Genomic DNA, 24,637 nt, shown 5'->3' on the forward strand with positions numbered 1-24,637 from the left:
AGCTGCCTGACACTCCTAGGCAGCTCCAGGAGCATTGAGGTTTGCTTTGGAGACAGGGGAAGTCCCAGGTAGTCTGCAGAATTTTCTAAAGCAGCTCTCCAGAGAGCCTTTTGACACTGGGGAAGGGCTGTGCCTGCTTGATCTGTCACTGGCAGCTGCGGAATGTTTGGGCCCCTGCATTTGTGCTTAATTAGATGCTTTTGGTCTGTGTTTGGCCCAACCACCCGCGAGAGTCTGTTCTTTTCCTGCCAATTTATGTGAAAACAAGCACTGATAAACGAGAACTTGGTCCTTGAAGGAAGCATCCTGTATAAACTGAAATTAATTGGTGACTGGCTATTTGAAGGAGAAAGTGACAAGGAGGATGATGAAGGAAGCCCCCCGACTCATTTAGAAAAGAGCCTCGATGTGTACACACGCATGCGCAGAAGGGGCACCACTTACATCACGGGGGGAGGGACCAAGGACCTCTGGCTGGGCGGTGCTGGCCACACCTGTCCAGATAGATGTCACAGGTTAATTGTATAAAGGGCAGATAGCTCTTGCTGGGAGCAGATTCAAGCTTTACATGGGCAACGTTGTCTTTTGTGGGGACGCCCGCTATCTCGTGAGCCTGCCAACGCTCCGAGGATGCAACTTCTGCTATGGGGAATTCTAAACGTTCTGGGATTGGTAAGACAACCTCATTGGTAACGCCTGAGTGAGTGGGGGGTTGTCTTGGGGGCTTGTTTCCCTTCTCTTTCCTGTCTCTCGGCTTCTTGTTTTGCTGGCTACTTTTTTGTAATAAATATTGTTTTGTTGAGCTTTCAACGGTGTACTGGTTTCAGTTTTGGCAATCTCCCTGCTACAGCTTCCCCTGGGGAGGGGAATGTTGCCGGTAGAAGACCCTGCGAGGTCACAAAGCCCCCCATGAGGTCATAAGGCCAAGCCATGGTGTGCAGTGCAAGGCGGGTGCTGCAGGCACCGCTCCAGCAGCAGCAGTGACAGCAGTGACAGCATGGTGCAGGCGCGGTGGGCCCTGGCCCTCATCCTCCTCCTGGTGGCCCTGCCAGTCGGAGGTATCGGGGCTGCTCCATGGCGACCGTGGGCAGTGGGTAGGTGAGCAAGCCAGGGCCAGCCCCCAGCTCTGGCAGATGCCCACGAGGAATGGCCCTGGAGGCCCTGGCACAACAGAGGGGATCTCTCCTGTGAACTGGGGTCCAAAGGGCTGCACCAATGGGTCCAGCACGGCTTGGGGGGACCCTGCACCGTCCTCCTGCAGCCTCTTTGCCTGACCCATGCTGAGGCTTTACCTTTCCCTGATCCTTGGCAGTGCTGGCCAGTCCTGGGGAAGGTCCCCACTCTGGGCTAGAGGAATGTTTTCCAAATTATCCAGGCACTGGGCAGTCCTGCCAGGGGCCATACATGGGAGACAAGACCTGAAAACTGGGAGCAGGCAAGCGCTGCCCATGCTGGAGAATGGGCAGCGAGGAAGAGCGAGGTTCGGGTGTCTCCTGAGGGCCCGAGTGTGTCCCCTCAGAGTGTGGGTGCTGGGCTGTGGAGGGAGAGCTGGGGTGGTGACCCTGGGTGACCCCAAGGTCAGAGAGAGTGTCCATCAAGGCAGCACCCACCAAGCCTGGAAAGGGAAGGTGGGCACCCACGAGAGAAATTGTGGCCAGATATGAAGGATCCACAGGAATGGGGAGCAAAGCCCGGGTGTACCATGTTGTTCCATGATCCCCTCCCCTGTTCTGCTCTTCAGTCAGGACAGAGGGTGCCCCAAGGTGTGACAGGAGCTCCTCATGGGGGGTCTGGTTGCAGCTGTGGGCACAGGAAGGGCTTTTCCTGCTTCTTGGCTGGACCCTAACTGACTGCACAGCCTGAGTGCTGCTTCCAGGGTTTGCTGGGGCAGAAATGTAACTTTATTCTTTCCATTAAGGTCCAGAGTATCAAGACGGAAGGGGACAATCTTCCCAGGACACATCCAAAGTGCTACATGAAATCCTTGGACAGCTGAAGATGATAGCACGAGGTGGGTACAGGTCACTCCTAACCGGCACAGTGGGGCAGCAGAGGTTTTGGATAAATGTAGGGACATGCCATAGCCTCCCCAGCCCACACCTCAGAACCTCACTGCAGGGACCCTGCAGGTGCTGGCGAGCTGCAAGGACGGTCCAGAATCTCTGCTGCCAGTTGTGGCTCCAGCTGAGTCCCAGGGACTATGGCTGCCCCAGTCAGACCATCCCTGGCCAGAGTGCAAGAAAAATTGTGGGCAAATGTGAAGGATCCTCAGGAACGGGGAGCAAAGCCAGACACTGGGAGAACTGGACTGCGGCCACTCCAGAGTGCAAGCGAAGCTGAGAGGAGAGAGAGAGAGAGGCTCTGGAGAGCATGGACTTGCAAGGCCTGATATGGTTTGAAGCTGGCTCCCTGCCAAGTCTCCAAACCTTACCACAAGAAGTTGTCCCCCCCCACCCCAAACCTCAGGGAGAAGAGGGAGAAAAACAACTAAGAAAACCCGAAATGAGAGAGAGACAGCTAAAGTGATATATATAAATATATATAAATATATGTACACTTATGTTACAGGTATATACAATTGAAGGGGGAATTTCACAAGGGAAAGGGAAGGGGGAAGGGAAAAGGAACAAAACCAAAAATAAAATATATATATATCCCGATTAGTGGCCCAATATCTATCCACTAAAAGAGTTAGCAAAGAAATATCTCACTACTCTCCTTGGGACAACCGAGAGTCGCTCTGGAACGATCACCGGCAACCTCTGCCTCCCAAGGTCGGCAAGGCCTAACCAGGCCTCGCTCCCCAACCCGACAGACTCAACAGCAGGGAACCTGCACCTCCAAGCCGCTGGAAGGAAAGAGAGCGAAGGCCTCTCCTCCTTTCTTCTTATAGTCTGGTTTACGTAAAAATCGTAGGGAATACTGGGTAAATCTGGACCCTTCCTTGGTTACAAACTGGTCACCAAGGAAGGCCTAGCCCAAACCTCCACATTCTCCACCCCTTATTCCATACTATTTTTACGTAACACCTATATCTCATGTTCGCCTACATCCCGCGCGTATATATACACATATACATATATATATATAGTTCTTGTTGGTCTTTCGGCGCAGTTGTCTCGTCGTTGGAAAATCAATACCGATGTCAGTTCAGTCCAGATCTTTGGTCTCCTCAGTCACAATTACAGTTCTGATTTATGGCTGTTTCATCATTCTGGGCTGTCTCATCATTGGATACCGGCATCAGCTTATTTCAGGTCTCTCTCTCTCTCTCATCTGGTGACTGGCTTCCTGTAAAACACAACTCAGGACATACAATTAGTTTTTCCCTAAGGCTAAATTTCCATGAGGCCCACTTTGGATCACTCCATCCTTCCTCATTACCCACCACGTATGTCCTGGCCCTTGAGCAAAGACAATCCCACGAATGCGTTTGTCTTGGCCTGAGGCAGGGGTAACCCAAACAGCTTTCCTTAGCATTCCCCTCAAATGGATTGCTGGAACTTTATCTCCATCAACAATGTGAAGGGATTCTGCTTGTGCAGGGCCAGCTTGATTGACAGAACCCCTGGTGTTAACTAGCCAGGTGGCCTTGGCTAAGTTCTTATCCCAGTTCTTGTAAGTTCCCTCACCTAGTGACTTTAGAGTTGTCTTCAACAGTCCATTACATCTTTCAACCTTCCCAGCAGCTGGTGCATGATAAGGAATGTGGTACACCCATTCGATACCATGTTCCCTCGCCCAAGTGGTGACTAAGTCATTTTTGAAATGAGTCCCGTTGTCAGACTCAATACGTTCTGGGGTCCCGTGTCTCCACAGGACTTGCTTTTCAAGGCCCAGAATGGTATTCCGGGCCGTTGCGTGGGGCACTGAAAAAGTCTCTAACCATCCGGTGGTTGCTTCCACCATGGTAAGCACATAGCACTTACCTTGGCGGGTCTGTGGCAGTTTGATATAATCAACCTGCCATGCCTCTCCATACTGATACTTATCCCATCGTCCACCATACCACAGGGGCTTCAGTCTTTTTGCCTGCTTAATAGTGGCACAAGTCTCACAATCATGGATAACTTCAGAAATGATATCCATGGTTAAATCCACCCCTCGGTCTTGTGCCCATCTGTGGGTAGCATCTTGGCCCTGATGACCAGAAGCATCATGGGCCCATCGAGCTAGAAACAGCTCTCCCTTCTGCTGCCAGTCTAGATCTACTTGTGACACTTCGATCTGTGCAGCTCGGTCCACTTCTCTGTTGTTATCGTGTTCTTCATTAGCTCGACTCTTGGACACATGGGCATCTACATGGTGGACTCTCACATTCAGACTCTTCGCTCTGGCAGCGATGTCCTGCCACAAGTCAGCAGCCCAGATGGGTTTTCCTCCACGCCTCCAGTTCATCTTCTTCCATCGGTCTAACCATCCCCATAGGGCATTGGCTATCATCCACGAGTCTGTGTAGAGGTAGAGTCTTGGCCATCCTTCTTGTTCGGCAATGTCCAGGGCCAATTGGATGGCTTTGAGTTCCGCAAATTGACTTGACTCGCCTTGACCCTCAGCAGCTTCTGCCACTCGTCGGGTGGGACTCCAAACGGCCGCTTTCCACTTCCGGTTCCTTCCTACAATACGGCAAGAACCATCAGTGAAAAGGGCATAACGCCTTTCTTCATCTGGCAGCTGATCAAATGGTGGAGCTTCTTCAGCTCTGCTCACTGGCTCTTCTTCTTCTTCTGCCAGACTGAAGTTCCCACCTTCAGGCCAATTTGTGATAACCTCCAGAATTCCAGGGCGATTTGAGCTTCCCAATTGTACATGCTGCGTGATCAAGGCTATCCACTTGCTCCATGTAGCATCCGTGGCATGATGCATAGGGGGCACCTTCCCTTTGAACATCCAACTCAGGACTGGTAGTTGGGGTGCTAGGAGAAACTGTGTTTCAGTGCCAACCACTTCTGAGCCTGCTTGTATGCCTTCGTAGGCTGCCAGAATTTCCTTTTCCACAGGAGTGTAGTTGGCTTCAGAACCCCTGTAGCTTCAGCTCCAGAAGCCAAGTGGTCGCCCTCGCGTCTCACCAGGCACCTTTTGCCAGAGGCTCCAGGAGGGACCTTTATCTCCAGCTGCACTGTAGAGTATGTTCTTCACGTCTGGTCCTGTCCGAACTGGTCCAAGAGCCACGGCATGTGCAATCTCTTGTTTGATCTGTTTGAATGCCTGCTGCTGTTCAGGACCCCATTGAAAGGTATTCTTTTTACGGGTTACAAAGTGAAGAGGGCTCACAATCTGGCTATACCCAGGGATGTGCATTCTCCAGAAGCCTATGGCCCCCAGGAAAGCTTGCGTCTCCTTCTTGTTGGTTGGTGGAGCCATGGCTACAATCTTATTGATGACATCTGTTGGTATCTGGCGTCGTCCATCTTGCCATTTCACCCATAGGAACTGGATCTCTCTGGCAGGTCCCTTGACTTTATTCTTTTTGATGGCGAAACCGGCATCGAGGAGAATCTGGATGATTTCATCTCCTTTCTTGAAAACTTCTTCTGCTGTGTGTCCCCATACAATGATGTCATCAATGTACTGGATATGTTCTGGGGCCTTGCCCTTCTCCAGTGTGGCCTGAATCAGTCCATGGCAGATTGTTGGACTGTGCTTCCATGTGTACTGCACACCTCTCCACGTGAAAGCAAACTGCAGCCTGCACTCTGCTGCTAAGGGAATGGAGAAAAATGCATTGGCGATGTCGATGGTAGCATACCACTTTGCTGTCTTGGACTCCAGCTCGTATTGGAGCTCCAACATGTCTGGTACAGCAGCACTCAATGGCGGCGTGACTTCATTCAAGCCACGATAGTCCACGGTCAGTCTCCATTCGCCATCGGACTTACGTACAGGCCAAATGGGGCTATTGAAGGGTGAATGTGTTCTACTAACCACCCCTTGGCTTTCCAACTTGCGGATCATCTTATGGATGGGGATCACAGCATCTCGATTCGTCCGGTACTGTCGCCTATGCACTGTCTTAGTGGCTGTCGGCACTCGCTGGTCCTCGACTCGCAGTAATCCTACAACAGAAGGACCTTCTGAGAGACCAGGCAGGGCAGATAATCGTTTGGATTCCTCTTCAGTCAACGCAGCTATACCAAAAGCCCATCGGTACCCCTTCGGGTCCTTGAAGTATCCTCTCCTGAGGTAATCCATGCCAAGAATGCAAGGGGCTTCTGGCCCCGTCACAATGGAATGTTTTTCCCATTGGTCTCCTGTCAGGCTTATTTCGGCCTCTTCCACTGACAGCTCTTGAGACCCTCCTGTCACCCCAGAAATCAAAACAGTCTCTGTGCTCACATGTCCTGAGGGTATTAACGTACACTGTGCGCCGGTATCTATTAAAGCTTGGGATCTCTGAGGATCCGATGTGCCAGGCCATCGAACCCACACAGTCCAGTAAACTCTGTTATCTTTCTCGTCCCTCTCCTTCTCCTGGCAGAAGGCAGGGCCCCTCTATTGGTTCTGGTCAGAGCATTCACCGTCGGATCTTTGCTTCGGCTTGTCCGAGGCTTTCTTGTCATCCTGGAAACGGACTCCAGACCTCCTGCGTCTGGGAGATCTCAGTTCTCTTTCGAAGAAGTCTGCATCTACTACGTAGACAACTTTCTTATCAGCTTCCTTGCGTTTTAGTTCTCTCACTCTGGCCTCAAGTCTGGAAGTAGATTCACCATCCCACTTCCTCATGTTTTCTCCATGGGCGCGCAGATAGGACCACAGTTCACTGCGCTTAGATCTACGCTTAGGGTTTTCGCTCCTTCTTCGTGTGACGGAAGGAGATCGCGAGCGGGACCGGGACCAAGATCGAGATCGTGGTCGAGACCGGTCTGCTGATCTGTCTCTGTAGCGTCTGTCCCTGTGGTCTCCGTAGTCATCTTCATAATCAGAGCGCCCGTAAGGCTCCTCTCTCTCAGGTGTTCGTCTGTAACTAGAATCAAAATAGTCTCTAGAAAACTCATTCCTAGATTCTACTGCTTCTTTTAGATGTTGCAGAACCGTGCACAGCGTGCCCACAAGCGTTTCTGGCATGTTTGGAAGCATTATTCCTGCCAAGGTATGAACATATGATGCAGGAGCACCCTGGATTATCTTCTTCCACATGGGCATTGTGCAAGCAACATTCTCTGGGTCATCAGTGACGGGATCGTATTGAGGATCATCATACATACCTTCCAACAATGCCAGTTCTCTTAGGTACTGGATGGCGTCTTCTATCTTGGTCCACTTCCTCATGGGGCACGGTAAATGGTCTTTAAATGGAAACCTTTGTCTCACACTTAAGACAAGTCACGCCCAAAGACTGAGGTCTGGTCTCTCCTCTGCAATCAAGTGATCAAGTTCACGGTCTCCGGAGATGGAAACTAGTTGTTCTGCTTCAGCAGTTGACAGTATGTGACCTCTAGCCCCACGGTCTCGGCATCAGAGCAACCACGCTAGAATTCGCTCACCAGGCTGACGCATGTAGTCTCTTTGTAAGTCCCGGAGTTCTGCTGGCGTCATTGACCGCAAAATTGTAGTTTCCACTTTCGGGGGTGGTACTGCTCGTGGAGGTGGAGTTCTGGCACTGGCATCAGTATCAGTCCCCTCTCCATTATCTTCTGACTTGTTTTGCTCTCCATCTGGTCGTAGGCTTAAAGTTTCAGGTGCCAATACCCACGACTTCCTTTTCACTACAGGGGCGAGAGGTATCTCAGGTGGTGTAGTCTGGGTTCCGCTTTCAGTGCATGTAGTAGAGGTGGCGCTAGTCTCAGGTGGCAGGGTTTGAGTTTCTGCCTCAGCCTTAGCCTTCCAAGCATAGTCCACAGCAGCTCGATAGGCACTTGCCAGGCCCCAGTACAAAGCAAAAAACTGTGTATTTGGGTCCTTGTAAGAAAAACACCCTTCTGCCAAACGACGTGCCATCTCGTCAGGATCAAACACCTGCTCTGGTGTGAAATCCCAACTAATGGGAGGTGTCACGCGCCCTACCAATTTACCAAAGTTGGCCCAGATTCCTTGCCATCCAGAGACTGGTTTTCTCAAGGCCCTTCCCAAAGTTCCAGCAAATCCCGTTGAGTTTCGGCCTTTCCTGCAACAAGGAAAGCAGTACCACACCACCTTTCCAATGTTAAACACCACTTCCATGGCTTTTAGGAATAGTAGAACTGTTGCCAAACAATTTAGGTAAGGATTGGGGCCAATTTTGATCCTAGGGACCTCAGTCACTAGGCCTTTGATGTCATAATTAAGGAAAGGCAGATATTGGTAGATGCCTTTTGGGTTAGTTCTCACTGGATACCCAGAAACATATATAAAAATGGCCAAAATAACCAAGAAAATGAATAAAAAGGCCATGTTTATATATTTTTCTTCGTTCCCAAACAAAGCTATGTTTATATAAACAAAAGGTTCTTGGCAGCTCTCCCGGTAGTGTTCCCAAACAATGGGCAGTGTTTGCACCAACTTGGCTCCCTTCCCAGACTTGTTCCTAAACAATCGTGGCAAAACCAAAACAAACCAAAGATAACCGGGCAGAAACACCAGATAAGAGTGATATGGTTTGAAGCTGGCTCCCTGCCAAGTCTCCAAACCTTACCACAAGAAGTCGTCCCCCCCCACCCCAAACCTCAGGGAGAAGAGGGAGAAAAACAACTAAGAAAACCCGAAATGAGAGAGAGACAGCTAAAGTGATATATATAAATATATATAAATATATGTACACTTATGTTACAGGTATATACAATTGAAGGGGGAATTTCACAAGGGAAAGGGAAGGGGGAAGGGAAAAGGAACAAAACCAAAAATAAAATATATATATATCCCGATTAGTGGCCCAATATCTATCCACTAAAAGAGTTAGCAAAGAAATATCTCACTACTCTCCTTGGGACAACCGAGAGTCGCTCTGGAACGATCACCGGCAACCTCTGCCTCCCAAGGTCGGCAAGGCCTAACCAGGCCTCGCTCCCCAACCCGACAGACTCAACAGCAGGGAACCTGCACCTCCAAGCCGCCGGAAGGAAAGAGAGCGAAGGCCTCTCCTCCTTTCTTCTTATAGTCTGGTTTACGTAAAAATCGTAGGGAATACTGGGTAAATCTGGACCCTTCCTTGGTTACAAACTGGTCACCAAGGAAGGCCTAGCCCAAACCACCACAGGCCTTTGGGAGTTTCCTTGGCTTCTACTGAAGCCACAGAAATGTTGCCACCCAGGATATTCCCTCATTCAGACATGCCACAAAGTGGGAAAGAACATTTTCTGGCAATGTCAGGGCACATTGATGTGCACAATTGTTCCTCCAGGTGTGAACAGCCTCAGCCTCAACAGCGCCGTGGATGGCAGAAGATTCACCAGTGCTGTGGTGGGCAGGGCAGACCCAAACCTTGTGGATGGCAGGACAGACCCAATTGCTGTGGTGGGCAGGGCAGATCCAAATGCTGTTGATGGCAGGACAGACCCAAACACTGTGGATGGCAGGACAGATCCAAACGCTGTGGTGGGCAGGGCAGACCCAAACTCTGTGGGTGCTGATACCTTCCAGACGTACTGCATAGAAGGCATCGTGGCTGTCCTGGGCTCAATTTTGCTGGGGATGGCATTGTATTGTATATTCCACTTGTGGAGGAAGAGGAGAAGGTGAGTTGGTGGGCCTGGGGGGAGTTGCCAAACTGGTATTGGATGGCTGCTATCAGCCAGAGCAGCCATGGGGTTTTCTGAGCTAAGGTGCTCTGGGTGCCCAGTTTGCCACTGCCCAAACTCAGCAGAGATTTGTGCTGTGAGCTGGTGCCCCGTTTTCTGCCCAGAGCTCTCTGTGCCCACAGCTCCCCTGTGCAGCCGGGTGCCCACACCCCTCGGGGCACCCAGTGCTGCTCCGCACCCTCACACCCACCCTGCACCCCCGGCCGTGGCGGGGCCTCAGCAGCTTCCTCTCTCCGCAGGCGCCTCGCAGCTTCGAGAGCCGGCTCTGAGCGCCCCAACAGCCGGGCAGAAGCCAGCAGAATATTTGCAGGAGCGTTTAAATAAAGATCAGCAGCACAATCGACTGGATTGTACTGGCAGCAAATTCCTATGGGTGCCACTGCGAGGCCTGGGGGTCCCCTGGGTACTGATGGAATCTAACTTACCACTGATTCTAACTGTTTCTGATTTGATTTTCACTATACGTATTATCCATTCCATAAGCAATGGTGACCCTGGCCATCACACTTTGTTGTGTTTTTGGAAATTCATATTAATTCCACCTAAACATGAGGAAGAACTTTTCTGTGCTGGTGACCATGCACTGGAATAGATTGCAAAGGTTACGGAGTCTCCCTTACTGGAGATATTCCAGAACCATCTGTACACAATCCTGTACCATGTGCTCTGGGATGACTCTGCTTGAGCAGGGAGGTGGGACGAGATGACCCCACTGTGGTCCCTTCCAACCTTATCCATAATGTGATTCTGTGATTCAAGTTTGTTTTCACTAATACCTTTGCCAGTGATTCACCAGCACACAGCATGCGGTGGGGGTCTCCCATGCAGGGGGGCACATATGGCAAGGAAAGGAGTCAGGTGAGGGAACTGGCAGGGCTTTTTTCATCCCAGCTTACTGGAACACCAGGAAAGGGCAGCTGCCTGCTGAGGCAGCTGAGGCAGCTCCCCATGGAGCTCAATCACAGGGACCCCATGTCTGGCTCTGTCCAGAACAGGCACCGAGTGTTTCCCAGCCTCTGGCAATTCTCAGACCCAGGAATATTTACTCATGTGTGTATATATATATAGAGAGAGAGAGAGAGAGATTTCTGTTCATACCTTCTGTCACAACATATTAACATTCTGTTGTTTGTGCATTTATTCTGAACCTGCTTTCCTGTTGCTTTGATAAACCCAACTGTTTGTCAATCTGAACCATGGAAGTTCTCATTGAATATGAACAGACTTACAATGCCTGATTCTGAAATTTAGCCCAGCTGCCCCCAGCCCCTCTGACCTCTCAGGACCAGCTGGAACACAAAGGGGTTTGTTTTCTGCCAAAATTCTAAACTCTTGCCAGAGGACTGTGGCAGTGGCACTTGAGGGCTCTGGGGCCTTTTGGTTGGCATTGCCTGTGATGGCATCCCTGACCTGCCCTCCTTATCCCTGTGCACCCAGCCATCCCCACTTTGGCAGTGCTAAAGGGACACCCGGGTGATGCCATGCAGGGCTGCAGAGGTCCCTGGACAGAGGCTGGGGCTCAGCCAGGGCCCAGAGGGGATCATTCCCTGCCATCGTTGTCTCTTTTCCTCACAAACATGAAAGATTCTGGCAAGGCTGGAGACACACAGAGCAGCCAGGAAAAGTGGAGGAGGAGGAACGTGGGGTCTAGAGAGCCCATCCCTTCAGGCTGTGGTTCCTCCACCAGGAACGGGACCTGTGGGAAGTGCGCAGGACATCTCGCCCTCCCCTGTGTGCACATGGACACCTCTGGGTATCTATTGGGCTTGTGGAGAAGGCTCCACTGATAACAGTGGTTGGTGGAGTCCCCAGCCCTGAGGGGATTTAACAGACATGTAGATGTGGCACTTGGGGCCATAGGTCAGGGATGGCCTTGGCAGTGTTGGGGGAACAGTTGGACTCAAAGGTCTCAGAGGGCTTTTCCAACCCAAACGATTCTGTGATTCTATTCATCTCACCCCTCTTGTGCCACAGGGCAAGAGGAACAGGAGTGTGAGGAGGTGACCAGAGCCATTGTCCTGGGAGGGGAAAGGATTGGCAGAGGGTCGAGCAGAGACCCCTTGGTCCGTGGCAAGGGCAGGGGTCCATGGAGGAGATGCCAGCATGGATGGAGGAAAGGAAGGGATGTTGAGCATCCCAAGAGGAGAGGGAGGAGATGTAAGAGATCCAGATTGGTGAATAAAAGGGATCTGAGCATGAACAAGGGAGAAATGGAGGGTCAGAGTGGACATGGAGGAAAGAGGTGTGAATAGGCACTGGGGAAGGAGGGGAGCTGTGAGCTAGCCAAGGAGCCAGAGCAACCTCAGAGAGGAAATGGTGTGCTCTGGATGTGCAGGAGAGGACAACAAGGGCATGTGTGACAGAGGTGTGAGCAGTGAAACTGCTTTTGGGGCAAGGTAAGGACAGGGAAATCATTCAGCAGTTAAGTCATGGGCAAAACACTTGACTCGGAGAAAATAATTTTAATTTATTACCAATTAACAATTCAGTAGGACAATGAGAAATAAGAGGATCAGTCAGGAGCAGAGCCAGGGTGGGAGGACAGCTGAGCACTGGGATGCTGAGGGTTTCTGGAGCGTGCTGGTGACACTTAGGGGTCCACCGTGTGCCAGCGAGTGTTGGGGTGCCCGGTGATGCCATTGAACATCAGGGCACCTGCAGGGACTGGGAGTGCCAAGCAGGCAGATTTCAGAGAAGGCTCAGCTCCCATCAAAGGCTCCACAGTCTCAGACACCTGCACTGCCGACGTATCCCATGCAGGAGTTACAGACTACTGCTGTTACTGGGAGGGGGGATGGAGCCTGCAGGTCTTTAGGTGAGATGGCCACGGGCTGGAGCAGCACCTGGGGTGTTTCCCACCCAGCTCCCGGAGTGCTGCTCCACTGCCTTAAATGCCTCCAATGTCACAGTCCCACTGCTTGGAGGGAGCTGTTAAAGTGGAGCTGACAGAGGTCCAAGGGTCCCCTCCAGTGCTGGAGACCTGCAGCGTATTGGCATAGGAGCAACTCCAAGAGCCCCCCAGCCTGCTCCTTCCCAGCACATACTTGACTCTGCACCCCATCTGCTCAGTGCTGCACCCCATGTGATCAACACTGCTCCCCATGTGCCAGGCTTTGCATCCCCTTCTGCTCAGTGCTGCACTCAATGCGCTCAGTGTTGCACCCCTCCCCACCCAGCCACAAACCCGCATCCTTTGTACTGTGCCCCGCTTGTTCAGTGCTGCACCCCACATGCTCAAGTGCTGTGCCCCACGTGCAGTGCTGCAGCCCTTGTGCCTGGTACTGCCCCCCAGGGCTGCCTCTGCCTAAGCAGGAGTGCAGACACACCTGGATCCCTGGAGGCCCAGGCTGTGGACCCTCCCAGCTTCATCCAGGGACTCCTGCCTCAGTTTCCCCACCAATTCATACATCTAGAGCAGATGAAGCCACCCAGGGGTGACAGGAATGCAGGGTGGGGACAGGGTAAGGGTGTGGGGTTAGCCCCTGCTACTGCTTTGTCGGGCTGAGAGGGGCAGGGGGTCCCCAGGCTCCAAGTACATGCCTCTCCTCGCCCCCCAGGCCCAGTCTAGGCTGTGCTGTGGCTCTATGCGCCCGGTGCTTCACGTGGCCTAGGGCACAGGGCCCCTGGGGACATGGGACGGACTCTGGCCGGGTGACGCAGGGGCAGCGAGGCAGCAGGGCTGGGGCACCCTGGCCACTTCCTCCCATACCTGATGCCATCTGCAACCCCTCATCACCAGCATCCCTGCAACTCGAGGGCCTGCAACAGCCCCCAGCCACTGACCTGTGGCAGGGGCACAACTCCCAGCTGCACAGCCCGGCTTCCCGTGCTGGCTGACCTGCTGCCCCGGGGCTGCCTGTGGGCTCTGCCTGCTGAGCCGTGGTTCCTGCTGGGCAACGGTCACCACAAGATGGGAATGGGCACTGGCACCTCCCCCCCCCCCCCCCCCTTGGGGCACACATCTGCCCCCAGCACGTGCATATGCACGTGGGGGCTATGTGAGCACACATGTTCACAGAGGGGTGCACACCAGCTGGGTACAGGGGTGCACCCTTGGTTGTGCCACCCAGGCTTGGGGTGCTGAGGGGACCCAACAGGACCTCCTGGGAACTTGCTGGGACACCATAGGGCCCCCTAAGCTGCCCCCACTCAGCTGTGAGTGCTGGTGTCTTGGTCAGTCCTGGTGGGTACTGGTTTCAGTCCCTGCATGTGATCTTTGCCAGGGACAAACCTGGTCTGGGGAAGGTGGGAGCTTCTTGGGCCAGTGGGTGGCCCTAGGCTGGTGCTGCTGCTGGGTGCTGGTCCCAGAGAGTGCTGGCACAGTTGTGATGCCAGTTCAGAGCTGGAGTGGGATTGAGCCACACTGTAGTGCCAGCCTGGTAGTCAGCAGCTTGGTGCCCCTCCAGGCCAGTGCAGCACCAGTACTGTGCCTGGCATATGCTGGTCACGCTGGGGCTGAGCAGAACCATGCCAGATGTGGGCCAAACCCACACAGACCCAAATGGCAGTGCAGCCCACACCCACCCCAAACTGTGTTGGCCTGTGCTAGAGCCCAGCCTGGGCTTCCAAACGTGCTGGGCTGTGCCTGTGCCACACCAGAGCCAAGCCCACAGCCACGCCAGGCTGTGCTCGAGCCTAGGAGAGCCCACGCTCGTACTGGGCTGAGCCAAATGGTGCCAGGGCAGAGCCCACACCCACGCCAGAATGTGCCACACCGGTGCTGGGCTCTGCCAGAGCCGAGCCAGCACACCGCCGGGCTGGGCTGTGCCGGAGCCGGGCTGTGCCGGTGCCGAGCTGCGCGAGGGCCAGACTGTGCGGGGCCGGGCTGTGCGGGGCCGGACTGTACTGCTGCCGGTGCCGGGCTGTACCGGTGCCGGGCTGTGCAGGGCCGGGCTGTGCCGGGGCCGGGCTGTGCCGGGGCCAGGCTCTGCGGAGCCGGGCTGTGTGGCGCTGGGCTGTACCGCTGCCGGGCCGGGCTGTGCGGGGCCGGTGCCGCTGGCTCCGCCCCGGGGGCGCCGCTGAGCGCGCACGTGGTTCCCGGGCGCGCTGCCCGCGCGGAGGGCAAGGCCGGGCCCGCGCTCTGTGCTCGCCGCTGCCCAATGGCGGCACGGCTCCGCCCTTTCCCGCCAACATAGGGCCAATGGGCGACGAGGGCGGTGCCGCGCTCTGGCGAGAGGGGCGGGGCGGCGGTCACGTGGGGGGGGCGGTGTTAAAGCGCGCCGGGCGGTGCGGCCGCGCCAGTCGGGGCAGCGGGGGCGGACGGGACAGGGCAGGACGGGACAGGATCTGACCTGACCCGACCGGACCCAAACCAGCCGATCCGAACGGGACCGGACTCGAGCGGCGGGGCGGCGGCGGCACTGAATCGACACCGACAGCGCGGCCCGGCCTCGCCCAGCCGGTGAGCGGAGGTGACGGGCGGTGGCTGGGCGGGCGGGCGCGGGCACACGCACACGCACACCCCCCCCACACACACACACGGCGGCGGGAGGGGGCAGTGGCGCGCGCGGGAGCGGCCGTTACCGGCGGCGGGAAGGTCCGGTACCCGGTACCACCCACCCGCCCCCCCCCCACCCCCCCCGATCCCCGTCTTTCCCGCAGGATGAAGAGCGGCGCAGACCATGGCGTGGCACCCAGCCCCCAGCACCCACAGCCGGCGGGCCCGTAGGACGTCGAAGCCCCCCCGTGCCCTATAGCAACCCCCCCTATTTAATTTTATATCTAAGTTATTAACCTATCGCCCTGCACCCACCATGGAACCGACCCCCGCGGTGCCGACCCCCCCCATGGCCGGCTTCCTCTGGATGCTGATCCTGGGCTTCATCATCGCCTTCGTCCTGGCCTTCTCTGTCGGTGCCAACGACGTGGCCAACTCCTTTGGGACCGCCGTGGGCTCGGGGGTGGTGACCCTGCGGCAGGCCTGCATTCTGGCCAGCATCTTCGAGACAGTGGGCTCTGTCCTGCTGGGAGCCAAGGTCAGCGAGACCATCAGGAAGGGGCTGATTGATGTGGAGATGTACAATTCCACCCAGGAGCTGCTGATGGCAGGTTCGATCAGCGCCATGTTTGGTAAGGAACAGGGGTGTCACAATGGGGGGGCAGTGTGCCCCAGGGTGCCTCGGTGTTGGCTTTCTTACTAGGCTTCTCCTCCTCCAGGATCTGCTGTGTGGCAGCTGATAGCTTCATTCTTGAAGCTTCCCATTTCTGGTACCCACTGCATCGTTGGAGCAACCATTGGCTTCTCACTGGTGGCCCAAGGGCAAGAAGGTGTCAAGTGGTCTGAGCTGCTGAAGATTGGTAAGTCCACCCTAGCATGGCCTCCCTGGGCTTCCCTGTCCAGCAGCATGATGCTAATCGTGCTTCTCCTTTCCTAGTGTTGTCCTGGTTCATCTCACCCCTTCTTTCGGGCATCATGTCTGCTATTCTGTTCTTCCTCGTCCAGAGGTTCATCCTCTGTAAGGTAAGGTTGTCTGCCCCATATTCTGACACTTTGGGGCTTTTGGCTGTTCCTGATGGACTCATTGATTGGCTTATGGTCACCAGAGTTTCTCTAGGCACGTCCTGGAGTCTGTGTGTTGGCACCAGGGGAGCCCTTTCGGAGCTGAAGCGGTGGGAAAAGGGGACCTGTGGCCACTCCACACAGCAGAACTGGAGGGTGTGGTGGCATCACCTTCCCTCCTCTGAAATAAGGGAATTGTCTTGCTTGGCCTAAGCAGGAACAGTCCCATTTCGCAGTAGTGAAGTAGCCCAGAACGGATAAGGTCAGAGCTACTAGCTGGGCTTTTCCAAAATCCTGGCTGGACCTGCCCTTGGGACAGGCTGCAGGTGAAGGCAGTGACCCACAGCCTCGGCTTTCCTCAGCTGGGAGGGACAGAATTGTCCCTGGGGCTGAGGAAAGCACATTTCTTCCAGCTGAGGAAGGCGAGGGGTGCTCAGGCTGGCTCCAGGGACACATTTCCACTGTGGGGAGTGTCGAAAACCCAGGAAGAGGGACTGGACATGCAAAGTATTTGAAAAGAAGGTGACAGCCTTAGACATCATCTTTTTGAGTACAGGATGCTGTCAGCCCAGAGCAGAGGTGTCCTACCAGCCATGCAGAGAACTCCAGCATTTTCTTCTGTATATCTGAGGTTAAATTCCTTCAGGTTTTAGTTCTAATGATTTCTCGTTCAAGAGATGTTAAGATCTTATCACTGGCAACCCTTTCAAACTGCTCAGCGTCACTACTGTCACAGTAATCTTGTGTAACTGGCCTCCCAAAGCAGGGCTGGCCTTGTCACGCTCCATTCTGGTGCTGAACAGTCCGGTTGCTCTGTGCTGCTTGGCATTCAGGAAGGTTCAGTGTGTTTTTTCTGATACCAGACCCTGACTGCTGGGCAGCAGCATGGATTAAATGCTCCTGCTGCTGGTGCAAGAGGCTCACAGCGCAGGTATGTGGTCAAATAAGCTGCTTTGTGAGTAATGGACTTTTTATTTTGTCCAAGTCAGCTGGAAAGAGGTAAAAGCTTTGAAAGTGCCTGGGGAGTTAAAAGGAAAACATAGGTGGAGGTGGCAAGCTGGGGAGCCAGGGGAAGGGTTCAGGAGCCAGGAAGAGATGAGATGCTCTAGGTTTGGAAGTACTGGGACCCTCAGCAGGGCCTGCCCTGGCTCCCTGGGGAGCCTTGTGGGACTCACGGTATTCTGCCACCTCCTGCCCTCCCAGCTGGTGGAGGGTCTGGCTGTGTGTTGTTCCCTAAAGACTGTTGGGAGCTCTGGCTCCTGGCAGAACATGCAGGAGCTGCCATCGTCAGGTGACAGAGGGCACAAACCCCTTCTGGAAAGGGTCTGATGCTGGGCTGCTCCTTGGCTGCTGCACAGCCCCCTGGTCTGCCTCTCCACAGCACTGATCTGTGTTTTCCAGGCAGATCCTGTTCCCAATGGCCTGCGAGCTTTGCCTGTCTTCTATGCCTGCACTGTGGGGATCAACCTCTTCTCCATCATGTACACTGGGGCGCCCTGTAAGTACACAGCAGAATACTTGAACCTGAATTTTTGAAATTCTTTCTAAAGCCTCCATTAAATGCACGATTTACCCCTTTTTTGCTTTACAGGGCTGAGATCTCCTAGAAGGCGGCTGGCCTGTGCCAATTACAGAAGGCGGCAGGCTGGCCTGCGCTGTCTGGGCTAGGTAGTTGCCCAACCAAAGAGACCTGCTCAAACTAAACTCCTCCAGACATTTCTCCTTAGACTTCCCAGGACTGGCTCATAATATGACTTCCCCTTCCCTTCTCTTACCTGTGCTAAAGCTCAGGTACCTGGCAGCTGCTGAAGAGACTCTTCGGGCTGCTACTGGTGGGGCTAGGAGCAGGGATGGGGGCTGCATCTCCTCATTCACCTGGTCCCTAAAAACAAGCTAATTATTCCTGGCAAGAAGAGGTGGCTCCTGTGCTGAGGAGTCTTGGCTTCAGTTGGAAAAGCCAAACTAAGATGCTGTTTGGCTGTTGTGTAGGGGACAGGTCACAAGCAGGACTAGGAGAGGGCTCAGCAGGGACAGGCAGATTTGCCATGGAGCTGGGGACTCCATTACCTCTGTTGTCTGTGGGGGTGACTCGACATGAGCTGTTTTTGGTGTGAGCGTGGGTTTCCTGTTGTGGAGGAGCTGCTGGAGGTGGGATGTGGGCAGTTGGTGCTGGCTCTGATAGGGTTTGGTCTGTAAACAGTGACTGGAAAAATTTTTGGAGAGACGTCAGCTTCCCCTTCTCCAGGCTCTCCAGCATGGGGGAGAGGGCAGGGCTGCGATGGTGCTGGGGGCACTGTAGCTGCTCCAGAATCACTTAATCATTTGGCATCCTCAAGGTGGATCCATGTTTATCCTGAGCCCTTAAATGCTGGGTCTCTTAAACACAGGGTTTGCAGGAAGTCCTGTGCGTGGGTGAGGTGGCTGGGAGTGCTAGGGTTCCTTAGGAGCAGTAAGTCACTACCTGCAGAAAAAAACTTTACGGTTTGGGTGGTCACAAGCACCTGATGCCCTGACCAGGGCCACATGATGCCAGCCCTCTGCTCAAAGTCAGGCTGCCTGTGAGAATGCTCCTAACTGGGTCACGTATCACCTCAGATGCCATGAAACTTAAATCCCTGGTGACTCCTGGAGCAGGAGAGCTGCCTTCCCTGGCATCGAGAGGGGTCAGTGGGCTCCAGTGGGAGTAGCCTAGGCCTCTGTGTCCTCTGCAGAGTGGGGAAGTGGCACCGGTGCTGCAGCAGCTGCACTGGGAGGCAGGTTTTTTTCTTTGACATTGCAGCAAGTGAGGAGACCAGGGCTGTGTGGAGCCCAGGGCATGCACTGCTCCCCACGGGGTTTGGCTGGGGAAAGGGTTTGTGTGTGGGTCAGCAGCTGATGGGGATGTGACCCGGGGGGCTGCTGGGTGGGGTCTTGGTGCAGTCAGCAGTGCCTTCCCAGCAGCGTTTCTCCCTGGCAGGTGGATTAGCTCAGGGCTGTTGCAGGTGATGGAGTCCCTGTACCTGGGAAAAGCAAAGTCGTATGTTGAGGAGCATTTTGCCCAGAGGTTTTCAAAGATCCGTTGTTTTATTTCCTAGTGCTGGGCTTTGACAAACTTCCTCTGTGGGGTATCCTCCTAATTTCGGCGGGCAGTGCTGTTGTCTGTGCTCTCGTCGTCTGGTTCTTTGTATGTCCGAGAATGAAGAAGAAAATCGACCGTAAGTACTGCATCCCTCTGCAATCCTTGGGGAAGGGCATGCTCTGGTTAGCCGACTTCTCTTTCCAGCAGCAGATCCCATTAGCTGTGGGGCTGTTATTAGCAGGATCCTCATCTTTGCTCAGGGATTAACCTGCTCTGAGTCACTGGGGCACTTGCCATGCTGGACCCTGCCTGCTCCCAACCCAGGCACCCCAAAACACCCTCAGAGTAGCCATTGTGCTGCTGATCTGCGTCTGGGACCAATTTATCTGCGGGGTGATCTGTCCTTGAGCTGTGGAAGTGTCATAAAGCTGGTACCACTTTAATAGAGGACAGAGAAGGCAGGAGACAACGTGTCTGTAACCTTTAATCCTCTCGTACATGCAGAGCAATCCTTGGCCCGGCCGATGCAGATCACAAGTTTAAAGCTGATGAAATTCCCTGTAGCAAAAAAACCCAAGCCACTCTATTGAAAGGCATCCAAAGGAGCAGCCCCGAGCTCTGCCTCCTGAGCAGCCGCGTGTGGTCCTGAATATCAATAGTGTGTGCAGGCTGGGGCCTCCGGAGCTGGCGATGAGGGGATAACCGGTGTCCTTGTCGTGCTGGTGTAATTAGGGTGTGACTAACAGCTTTATGGCTGCTCTTGACAATCTTCCAGCTGTTCAGCTTAACTCCTGCCTGCAAGGCAAGGCAGTCTCTGCTGCCTGCCAGACAGGCTCCCTGCCTGCCCACAGCATCCCTGAGAGGAAGTGGGCATGCAGAGGGAGACAGCTCTGCAGGGACTGAATTCCAGGATAAGGGGTTTGATGCCACAGCCCAGCCCTTGAGGCAAACAAAGTGACTGGGAAATGGTCATGTTTGTGACAAGGAGGTGGTTTTAGCTGTTGTCTGAAGGAGCTGACCTCATGTTTTCACCTGGAGAAAACATGCTTTTCCCGGTAGAGTGGGAGGAACAGCCTCAGCTTCAGGGTTGAGCACTGCTGGTTTGCCTCCTGGGGGGGGAGGAGGGGGGCAGGAAAACAGGCTGCCTTTGAGAGGTGGAGACCGGCTCCTGTTTGGGTTTGTCACCCACCAGTGGAAGCTGGAGAGGAGCCCAGGCTGGAGCTGCCAGGCTGGCAGAGGAGCTGGGCTCTTCTGGGCAGCTTCTGTCAGCTTCAGGGGTCACAGCCACTCCAGAAGTTGGTCCAGAGCATCCCACGGCTCATGGGGATGGGACAAACATGGCCCAAAGAGGAACCTCTGCCCTAGACATTACCGGCATAAATGCCCCATAATGGTGTTTACCACACCCCGTGTGGGTGGGGGGGGTCTAAAAATAGGGGATGAGCTGGCTTAGATGGTTTGGCTGTTGTGCCTGGGACAAGGTGTGACTGCCCAGCAGCTTCCAAAGTTCAGGATGGGAGGGGGAGTTGTTAATTTTATTTGGCTGCCATAAATCTGAGCGGTGAGGGGTGTGGGCTTGCTGCTGGCGCTGGGCTCAGTGATGGGAAGGAGTTTCATGGCAGCTGCCCCCCTTGACAGGAGAGATCAAATCGAGTCCGTCTGAAAGCCCCTTGATGGAGAAGAACGTTGGCCCAAAGGAGGAGCAAGAGGAGGCCAAGGTGCCCCTGGGCGATGCCAAGGGCCCTGTTGCCGATGTGGGGTCGGCCATGCCCACCCGGGCAGCGGTGGAGGAGAGGATGGTCTCCTTCAACCTGGGGGAGCTGGAGGAGGCCCCAGAGCAGGAAAGGCTTCCCAGCCTTGACCTGAAGGAGACAAGCATTGACAGTGGTGAGTAGTGGGGGGTGATATGAGTGGCGGGACTCCCCCCACCCTAGGCACCCCTGGGTGTTAACCCCCCCACCTGCTGTCCCCCCCGGCAGGAGCTGTGCGGCTGCCCAATGGCAACCTGGTCCACCTGAGCCAAGCAGTGGGCCACCAGCTGGGCTCAGGTGGGCAGTACCAGTACCACACCGTGCACAAGGACTCTGGCCTCTACAAGGAGCTGCTGCACAAACTACACCTGGCCAAGATGGGGGACTGCATGGGGGACTCGGGGGACAAGCCCCTACGGCGCAATAACAGCTACACCTCCTACACCATGGCCATCTGCGGCATGCCCCTGGACTCGCTGCGTGCCAGGGATGGCGAGGAGGGGGAGAGGCTGAGCTGGTCTGTGGTGGACACTAAGAAGAGAGTCCGCATGGACAGCTACACCAGCTACTGCAATGCAGTGGCAGACACCCACCCAGCTGTAGATGTGGACCTGAACACGGCCCAGGCAGAGCTGGGTGTCAGTGACCGCAAAGGCAGCAGCAGCTCTCTGGAAGAGTGGCACGACCAGGACAAGCCTGAGGTGTCCCTGCTCTTCCAGTTCCTGCAGATCCTCACGGCCTGCTTTGGCTCCTTTGCTCATGGTGGCAATGATGTCAGGTCAGTGGGGTCAGCGGGAGCTGAGGGGGCTGCTGGCTGGGGCTAGTGCCCACAGAATCATGGAATCGGAATGGTTTGGGTTGGAAGGGAACTTAAAGATGATCTTGTTTCAACCCCCCTGCCATGGGCAGGGACACCTTCCACTAGACCAGGTTGATCCAAGCCCTGTCCAGCCTGGCCTTGAACACTTCCAGGGATATTCCATCTTGCCAACAGCCTCTGGCGCTCTAGACCAGATCCTCTTTCTCTTCCAGCAATGCCATAGGGCCCCTGGTCGCACTCTACCTGGTCTATCAGACGGGCGATGTGGCTACCAAGGTGGCAACTCCCATCTGGCTGCTGCTCTATGGGGGTGCGGGGATTTGCATCGGCTTATGGGTCTGGGGAAGGAGAGTCATCCAGACAATGGGGAAGGACCTGACTCCCATCACACCATCCAGGTAAGGGGTGCCGTGAAGCAGAGGGGAGGCTCCAGGCAGCCTGAGAGCTGCATCCTGTTCCAGGAGCCCCTCTCCCTTCTCTTTTAGGGGTTTCAATGGTGAAGCAGGGGCATGTGTGGCTCCACCACTTCCCCGCATCCTGGAAGGGGGTTGGTCTGAGTGTCTGGAGAGCCAAGCCAGGGGCTGACACTGCTGTGCTGCCTTGAGCTGAGCCCACTGGGTGTTTTGGGGTGTCTGGTTCTGTTCTCATCTGCTTTCTGTCCCTGCAGTGGCTTCAGCATCGAGCTGGCATCGGCGCTGACGGTGGTGATTGCCTCCAATGTTGGCCTCCCCATCAGCACGACTCACTGCAAGGTAGGGGGTTGGCAGGGGAGATGGTGCTGGCTCAGTGCGAGCTCAGCGTCCCCGAAACTTAGTGCTCGCAGGGCCAAGCTGTGGGGGGGGTCCCGCTCTGGGCCTCCAGCCACTGTCAGCTCCTGGCTATGCCGCTTGCATCTCAATGTGAGGCAGCAGCGGCTGCCTGGGCTGGGGGGGGCATCCCTGGCGCACTTGGAAGGTGATGGGAAAACAAAACGCCTTTCATGGTCCCCTGGGCTCTGCCAAGAGGCCATAGGAACCCAAGTGCTGCAGGGCCCTGTCCCTAACACCCTTCTGGGGTGGCAGCTCCTTGCCCTGCACTCCCTGCCTGCACTCTGTGAGGTCCCTACAGGCTGGAGCAGGACCCAGGGCTGTGGGGTGCATGTCAGGTGAAGGTGTGCACGTCAGGTGGGTGCAGACCCTCACTGTGGTGCTGAGCCATGCTCTGGCTCCTTTGGCAGGTGGGCTCAGTGGTCTCAGTGGGCTGGCTGCGCTCCAGGAAGGCAGTGGACTGGCGCCTCTTCCGCAACATCTTCATGGCCTGGTTTGTCACCGTCCCCATCTCCGGCCTCATTAGCGCTGCCATCATGGCCATCTTCAAATTTGCTGTCCTGAAGGTGTGAGGGCACCAGGGCTCCCACTGTTCCTGCTTCCCACTGCTGCCCTCCCTCCAGGAGCCACCGAAGCTGCCTGCTGTGGGGTGGGGCTCCCCCATGTCTGCCTAGTGCTGTCACTGAAGTATCTTTTTTAATATAAAATATCTTGGCGCTAACATTGTGGGGGGTGCACCACCATGGCTGTACATGCCCCCAGGTGGCCCCTCTGCTCCGCTGTGGCTGTAGATTAGCAGTTACCGTGGGCCACTTTTTCACTTCTAATGACTTTAATGAAGATCCTCCGGCAGTGATTCCTTGGGGGAAGGATGTAGGTTGGTCCTTGCCCTCCGTGTGAGGGGAAGGCTGGGGGGTGGTGGGGCACCCCCCTCACAGGCTGTGCTGTGTTCAGCTTTGCCTCCATTGCTGTAGTGGTGCAGACACCATCGTGCTCGGGGACGCCATCCTGCGCGGGGGTCCTGGGGGCTGCCCTCTGGCCCCATCACTGCTGCTACCTCGGACTCAATAAAGATTTCCTTCGTATGCCAGCAGTGCCTGTGGTTCTGGGGAGTGAGGGTGCTGGGGTGGCTGGTGCCTCATGGCCCTGCCTGCCTTGGCCTCGTGCCCCCGGAGCGAACTGGGAACGATGATAAGAGCCCCACGTGCCCTCTGTGTCATGGGATGGGCTGTAAACAGCCTCGCGGGGGGGGGGGGTTATCGGGGCCCAACACCTGGGGCGGTTCCTGTCCCTGTCACCAGCCCCATGGTGTGCATGTGCCCCCTCCTCAGCCCGGGGCAACAACTGCTCCAGCGCTCTCCTCCATGTGCCCGGGGATGCTCCCTCCTGCCTGGGTCAAGGCCGGTCCCGGGGACCCGCGTCAGCAGCCCCGGCGTGTCGCAAGAAGTGGGGCGAAAGGGCAGGGGTTGCTGAGGGATGGGGATGGGTCCGTGGGGGACGCACGTGGGGTTCGGGAGGTGCCTTATGTGCTGCGTGGGGACGCGAGCCACGAAGCCCCGCGGACCGGGGGTCGTTTTGTCCCAGGGGACGTGGGTGTTCCCTCCTGTCCCGACCCCCCGGTGTGAGGCCGGGGCGCCCCTCGCGCCGGCCCCGCTCCCGCCCTCTGACGGGGCCGCGGCGTCCATCGGGGCGGCCTCGGGGCGGCAGCGGGGCCGGTCCCTGACCCCGGTTAATGATTCGCCACCGGTCGCTCCCCTCTGCCAGTGGCGTCTCTGAGCAAACACTGGTCCGGGGCTCCGAGAGCTGCGGGCCGGGGGGGCGGCGGGAGCAGCGCTGGGGGACACTGCTGGGGAGGGGGAGCCCCGTTTAAGGGGTGCGGGGGGCACTGCCCTGTGTGCGGGGGCGCGTGTGGGGAGGTGTCACTGCCCCAGGGAGGGGGCATGGCACAGTCACCGACCCATTTGGGGTCACCACTCCGGGGTGCCCCGGG

The 24,637-nt window shown here is 55.6% G+C and overlaps 2 protein-coding genes across 4 annotated transcripts; both read left to right on the forward strand.

Moving 5' to 3' along the window:
• The first annotated feature begins 916 nt into the window (after positions 1-916).
• Positions 917-10,056, forward strand: LOC135403612 (uncharacterized). Of its 3 annotated transcripts, none has more exons than XM_064637796.1 (4): positions 924-1,094; positions 1,919-2,011; positions 9,317-9,650; positions 9,953-10,056. In XM_064637796.1, exons 1-4 carry the CDS (start codon positions 998-1,000, stop codon positions 10,035-10,037), a joined length of 609 nt encoding a protein of 202 aa, XP_064493866.1. In that variant the 5' UTR covers positions 924-997; the 3' UTR covers positions 10,038-10,056. The 3 variants fall into 3 exon arrangements, 2 of the variants coding, with proteins under 2 accessions (XP_064493866.1, XP_064493867.1); XM_064637797.1 differs by having other exon boundaries at positions 924-1,058; XR_010425439.1 differs by lacking the exon at positions 9,317-9,650 and having other exon boundaries at positions 917-1,094.
• Positions 10,057-14,888: 4,832 nt separating this feature from the next.
• Positions 14,889-23,732, forward strand: SLC20A1 (solute carrier family 20 member 1). The gene is made up of 11 exons (XM_064638201.1): positions 14,889-15,114; positions 15,315-15,782; positions 15,870-16,010; positions 16,088-16,173; positions 17,614-17,710; positions 19,287-19,406; positions 20,909-21,157; positions 21,250-21,799; positions 22,054-22,239; positions 22,509-22,593; positions 23,058-23,732. Exons 2-11 carry the CDS (start codon positions 15,467-15,469, stop codon positions 23,217-23,219), a joined length of 1,992 nt encoding a protein of 663 aa, XP_064494271.1. The 5' UTR covers positions 14,889-15,114; positions 15,315-15,466; the 3' UTR covers positions 23,220-23,732.
• The last annotated feature ends 905 nt before the right edge of the window (positions 23,733-24,637 follow it).

Source organism: Pseudopipra pipra, chromosome 28 (genome assembly GCF_036250125.1).
Source record: "Pseudopipra pipra isolate bDixPip1 chromosome 28, bDixPip1.hap1, whole genome shotgun sequence".
Taxonomy (NCBI): Eukaryota; Metazoa; Chordata; class Aves; order Passeriformes; family Pipridae; genus Pseudopipra; species Pseudopipra pipra.